Source organism: Pseudoliparis swirei, chromosome 12 (assembly GCF_029220125.1).
Source record: "Pseudoliparis swirei isolate HS2019 ecotype Mariana Trench chromosome 12, NWPU_hadal_v1, whole genome shotgun sequence".
In the NCBI taxonomy this organism is placed as follows: Eukaryota; Metazoa; Chordata; class Actinopteri; order Perciformes; family Liparidae; genus Pseudoliparis; species Pseudoliparis swirei.
In genome coordinates this window covers 10,832,086-10,838,621 of record NC_079399.1, presented here as the reverse complement: position 1 = coordinate 10,838,621, position 6,536 = coordinate 10,832,086, and the positions used below count along the sequence as shown (strand labels likewise).

Genomic DNA, 6,536 nt, shown 5'->3' with positions numbered 1-6,536 from the left:
GAGGCCCCTAATCCAATCAGAGCAATATGCTGTTTGGGGGAAACATCAGACAAAAACAGAGATGGCCGCCACGCTTTTATTGTCTTAATTGGATGATTCAAACTGGCTTAGACGGGTGGTTGCTGTCTCCATCCTCTCTGGAGCACAGTGTTGGGCTGATGGAGGAGAAATGGGAAACAGTTCACCTTTTGTCTTTTTCTCATTGTCATATCCAGTCAAAAGGGGGACAATTGATAGAAATATAGAAATAGTATGCCTTCTGCATTCAATTTTGGAAGCCCCAACATGGCCTAAAATGTCGATTCACTTTTGACTCATAAGGTTGTTTGAGTTTTATGTTAGAAGGTTGGAAAACATAGATCAAATGCTGTTATTATATGACTAAATTACCATCTATGTTACAGTGCTCCAATCTGAAAAACATAAAGTGCTATAAAATGTGTCCCAAGTACTGAAAAACAGTAATAATACAAATTGTTCAGGGTTGCTTGTGTGTTTGCTTGCGGTCCACGAATGTGTCCTTGTGCAACACTGTGGCTCTGAAAGGGCATCGGAGGTGGAGCTGTATTATCTTGGTGCAGAATAAAGTGGCCAAATGCCAGGGATACTGCAGCAGGGTATCGAGGGTCAACATGTGACTTTGCTTCACCTGACCATCCAGCTGGAAACATATTTACAACAGGATAAACTACACATCCATACTGTTTTAAATCTGCAGGTACAAACCTCAAAATATCCAAACGCTCAGTTCGGAAAAAGATGGTGTGCTCAATGGGATGCACTCAACAATCACATGCTGCTGCTCTTGAAGGAAAGAGGTTGAACTCTTCAAAAAGAATATACCCCAAAAGAGTAAGTCAGTCCCATGTACAGAGACAGGAGCAATGGGATTTGTGTGTAACTGAATATTTACCAATAACTAAAAATGATTAACACTTTAAGTTATCTGTAGATGTACTTAGAGTACATCAGGCTGATGGTTACAGACTGAACTACTGCACACACACACAGACACAGACTCAGACAGAAAAACCTCCCTCTGTACATCCAGTGAACAGTTAACTCTAGTTCTCTGCGGGAGCCAAACTGCAGCATCAGGTATTCTCTTTGAGGCGAAGGGAACAAAAACCATCACACAATATGTGGAACACGCACTGACTATCTGCCTGTACTACAGTACAGACTCCAGACTGCAGCAGTGTGTGTGTCTGTGTGTGTGTGTGTGTGTGTGTGTGTGTGTGTGTGTGTGTGTGTGTGTGTGTGTGTGTGTGTGTGTGTGTGTGTGTGTGTGTGTGTGTGTGTGTGTGTGTGTGATCTGTACTAATGTGCTTGGTTGAATTTAAGTCAGTGAACACAATGAAACAAAAATGTCCGACCTATTGAGAGGGCATGTGTGTCAGCTTTGGGAATCAGAACATATGGAAATAAACTAATAATTCAGACTTCTATAGCGCTTTTCTAAGTACACAAAGACGCTTAACTGCAATTATTGCCCACAACATACAATAACACTATAATATCCTAAATGAATATTATATACCATTGTGATGTCTAAATACATATAAAACAAATATGTTTTAAGTACCATACACACATAATAAATCTATGCAGTAATTTAGAAATAAAATTGTGTGACGGTCAGCTGTGCCCATTCCAGCACATATAGCGCGAGCACGCGCAGCTGGACGCGCACCTAGCATGGCAGGCAGCCCTCGAAACAAAGAAGACCTGGACGAGGCTGTTTTGATCCGCAGGAGTGGGAGAGGGGAAGGGTAGAAGGGCATCACTTACAGGATGGAGAACCATCTCCGATTTATCCCCTTATCTCTGGCTAATAAACAGGATGACGTCACCCTGAACTAGGTGTAACGGGCTCCCGAAATGGGGCGTGGTCTGAGCACGGTGACAGAGGTGATTGACAAACTGGTGCACTAATTAAAGGCACAATCATCCATTACCAATGAAGCAACAAGAGGGTGACTGAACACAAATCTGACATGGGTCGAAGCTAAAACAAGAGTAAATTGTTCAAATGTTTTCATTTTGAAGCACTATCATATATAAAAAATATAGGTTTTTTTGTACATAGCAACATATGCTAAATACACATACAATGCAATGTTAAGTACACATTTAGACTAAAAATCACAAGTGATAGTATACAATTGTCAGTAGCCTAGGTCAAGTCGGGCTCTGGGAAATTGTCATGAATATGTTTTTAGTATGTTCTAATTATGTATTGATTACTTGATAATGAAAGAGGTCGTAGTTACAGCTTTCAGCAGCTTAAAACAGAAAAAAATAGATTCTCAGAAAGTAAAAACCTGTGACAAACCTGCAGTGCAAGTTACAACAAGATGTGTCCTGCAAACTGAATTGGAAAACATATGTTTTCCTTTTTTTGTGACGGTAAAAAAGATCCAAATACGAGGACATTACTCCTCCACCTGCGCACAGAAAGCTGTCCTGTTGGACTGTCCTGTCTCTTTAAAAGGCGATCCCATGCGCAGGATCCAGGGGGCTGGCCCTTGATCGACTTGCATGCGCGTGTCCGTGTATGTACGTGTGTGAGTGAGCGTGTGTGTGCGCGTGTGCATGTGTTCAGCGCTGTGTGGAGAGCAAATCGAGATACAGTAGTAACCCGGAGTGAGGTGGCAGCCTTATTCCACATCGACACCGACTTGCCCTGCACACGTCCAATCTGTCTCCATATCGCAGAGCGCACTTGAGGAGTGAAGGAGGAAAGAGTCAAGATGGCATCTGGAAGTGGCTGTGGACGATCCGAGATCTAGTCTCTTCAGAGGTTTTTTGTGTGTGTGTTGGTACCACACAGCTCAAGTGACTGGCCGTGGTAGGTAATTCATTTAAAAGTAGCGAGAGCGGATTTATTTCCCAGAGAGATGATGAGCGTTGAGCACTTTCTCCTCAGCCGTTGATCTCCAGTTGGTGGATTCAGACCCGTGCACCAGGACGGGAGTGTGTGTGGAGCTCCTATTGATGAGCAAGTAGTGTTTTAGAATGAAGACACGCTTAGGGAGGCGAATTGTCTCATTTACATATTTACATGTAATAAGTAGTTTATGGTTGCTTCATTGACACAAACAGGTTAAACCTACACACACGCTCGCGCTGTTCTATTGTATCTGTTAGGCTGTGTGTCGACTTGGCTCTGACCAAATGTATCGGGTTTATTCTTGATGTCTTCAACAGGCGTTGATAACTAAGTTGCTCGTGGCCGAGTCGGGACTTCGCTGGTGGGGAATAGCAACAAAGGACGGGAGCGCGCATTCATGGGTCGCGACTTTGACAGCTCCTCGTTTCTTGTCTTTTAACTTTATTACCTGGCAGTGGGGGCGACATTGTGATCGGAGATGATGGCCGAGGCTTCGCTGTCTGACCCACTACGGGATTTGGACGTGATCATCGACCCGGACTTCGAGCCTCAGAAGCGGCCCAGATCTTGCACCTGGCCGCTGCCACGACCCGACTCCAACACGACAAAACCCGAGAGCAATGACACCGATATTATACATGAGGAAGAGGATGATGAAGAAGATAATGCCACCAGTACGACCATCAGTGTTAATGACTCGGACTTGGCGATAGATGACCAGAGCAGCAACAGCCCCGTGGCTGATGGAGCGCTCTCCTCCTCCGGCCAGGAGAGCGGAGGCTCCCCGCTCTCCGCGCACTCCCCGACGGCCACCTCTGGCGCGCTGACCGCCAGCAGCTTGGCTGCCCAGCAGACCCCGAGGAAAGCATCCTCTCGCCGTAATGCTTGGGGAAATCTTTCTTACGCCGATCTGATAACCAAAGCCATTGAGACCGCGCCGGACAAGAGACTGACACTGTCTCAGATTTACGACTGGATGGTGAGATCCATCCCCTACTTTAAAGACAAAGGCGACAGCAACAGCTCTGCAGGATGGAAGGTAAGAGTCGCCCCACTCTCCCACCCAGCCCCCCTCCTTTCTCCATCAAAACAAAAACAAAAAGCATGTGGCTTGTAAATCCACTGACGCACACAAGCACACACACACGCACACACACACACACACACACACACACACACACACACACACACACACACACACACACACACACACACACACATTTATCTCAGCGCAGTCGCGTTTTTACAAGCGTCTATTTGGAAAGGCTGGCTCTCATTGCACCTCTCATTATCATTCTAATGGAAATTACAGACTGGAAACGTAGAGCAAATGAAGGGGGAGAGGAGGGGTACAAAAGGGAGGCATTTCAGATCATTAATCTCTTTAAGCAGCGTGGGGTTTGGTGACCTACACATAATTATCTCGTAAATTGACCAAAGCGTGACATCTTGCACACAATACCAGACATTTAATAGACAAATACGGCTGTGGAGTTGTGATGGAAATTGCATCAGATGCATGTCCTTTGTCTTTTTTCTTTGGACGTTTCTGGTGAGTAATGTGCAAGATATCTCTCCGAGGCCACAGTCACAGTCACATAGTTGGAATTAAAGCAAACAGAAACGCTGTAACCAGTTTGTCTGGAAACACAGCAGCCTATTCTGAGTGATGCAAACTTGTGAAAGACGCAAAGAGAATGATACAATGAAGACAGTTTCCGGAACAGGAGCAAATACATTAATGGGACAAGGACCTGGATGTAAACAAAAATATTTAACATGCTGTGTGCAAAAGTGCGAATTCTGAAAAGACCTCTTCTAAAGGCATCATCCTGCCTGTAAACATCTAATTAAATCCATGTGATACACTGACTTTTTGAAGTTGTGAATAGTGAAGTTATAAGTCCCATCATGTTTTTTTATTTTTATATTTAGAGGCTACATTTCCATCATGCTACTGAATCCACAGTGGGCCATTTGTTATGTAAACCTTGGCTGGGATCTCTCTTGGGTTAGGTAGTCAACTGCCAAGGTTGCTGATCCTGCCATTAGGGAATTGCATAACTACTTGGGATGCCGTGAGTTTAGGTTAGCGGTAAAGAGAAAAGCTTCTCTTTTTTTTCAAAGGGACCCATAAAACATATGTGACCCGTGAAAGGAGACTGGGGAGGAGGGAGGTGCAGAAGGTCAGAGAGCAGAGATTAACACCCATCAGAGGCTAAAGGAACAGTTCCATGGGGCCTATAGGCCATATTTTGTCAGGGCTTCTCAAGTTGTGCTATGTGATACGCTTCAGTGAAGAGCAAAGAGGGAGGTTGTGTGTGCAGCCCCACCAAGTCAAGGCCGGGTTCACCATCACCATGAAGGGCTGTTACTCCTGGAATTTCGGGCATGAGGGCCAGGCTGTCGGTGGTTTAGTGTTACGCATGGTCTGTCAATAAATCTCTGCTGCAGCTCGCAGCCTATGCCTTTTTTAGTTTTCTTACAACAGACTCTTCTTTACAGACTCTAGTTGTAGGCAGAGCATATTTATGAAGACTTTTCTTGAGGATGATGATGATACATCTTTGCAGCTCCAAACTGACAAGCCGGTTTCTCAGCATGGAGGCCCGGACTAGTCCAAAGCTGCAAAAAGAAAACATGAAACTAAAGGCAGCAGCAGGGCCAGGTGTTCAGAGGACTACCTCTGTACGGACACTTTTTCAGAGACCCTTTGCTCTCCATTTCACTCTGAGACTCTTAGGTTTCACCTCCACACAGAGCCGGGTTTGAACACCTACAGTTTCATGCAGCCGGGAAACCTTTGTTGAGGAGATTTGCTCAGCAAATCCCAGTAATCCCCCTGGATTTCTCTCCCAGGTTCCCACTTGCATCATCCTTTTTCATATCTTTGTCAGTCAACCATTAGCACTGGACAAAGTTGGTTAAGACCGCCAAGCACAACACATGGGCAGATTGTATCACCTTAAATTGTCTTTAACCAAAAGAAGCCACTGCACAAGCTTTAAATAGTAACACAATGTCTGGTTAATTACTTGTTGTAACATAACAAAGAACTTGGTGTACTCTCTGCCAAGAGTGATCCAACCTTGATTTTATTCTATCTCACTTTGGGCTAGATATTGAACTTCAATGCTGTCCATCCAATGTCTGCTCAGATTCATAATCACCTTGATTTATTCTCTTATATGATAGTTCAAGATTTAAATAACAATGTTGCCCATTTTAGTAAAAATTCAATGAAATAACAAATGATTCCCTGTGGAATTCTTTTGTGTGAGTTGATTGTTATAGCTACCATCTATGATAACCTAAATTATTCTTTGATGCATTAAAAAGTTTGTCAGCCTAAGTGTTAAGTGCCAAAGCCATTTTTAGTACCACACATTATACCAACACAGCCTGCGTTAGAGGGGCAGGTCTGGGTCGAAGCTGCTGAAATGTGTACTAGAAGCTTTGGTATGGCGACGGAGTGACGAGCTGCAACTTAAAATAACACCACTAAAAACGCGTGGAAGTGTGTGTGTCTTTCACCTGTGTGTCTTTGCATAATCAAGAGATTAAGTGCACTTGTGTGTATTTGTGTGCACAGGCAAGTGTATTTGTGCATGTGTGTAAATATTTCTAGCAGCACTGATCCTTG

General features: G+C 44.2%; 1 protein-coding gene across 2 annotated transcripts in view; it reads left to right on the top strand.

The window, feature by feature from the left end:
• The first annotated feature begins 2,598 nt into the window (after positions 1–2,598).
• The window catches only part of foxo3b (forkhead box O3b), a 41,081-nt gene continuing 37,143 nt past the window's right edge, over positions 2,599–6,536 (top strand). Inside the window, exons 1-2 of one of the 2 annotated variants that reach the window (XM_056428141.1) lie at positions 2,599–2,851; positions 3,349–3,932. In XM_056428141.1, the coding sequence (XP_056284116.1) occupies positions 3,372–3,932 (561 nt within the window). In that variant the 5' untranslated portion in view covers positions 2,599–2,851; positions 3,349–3,371. Of the gene's footprint in view, positions 2,852–3,210; positions 3,933–6,536 lie in introns of both variants that reach the window. The other variant, XM_056428140.1, reaches the window with a different exon arrangement.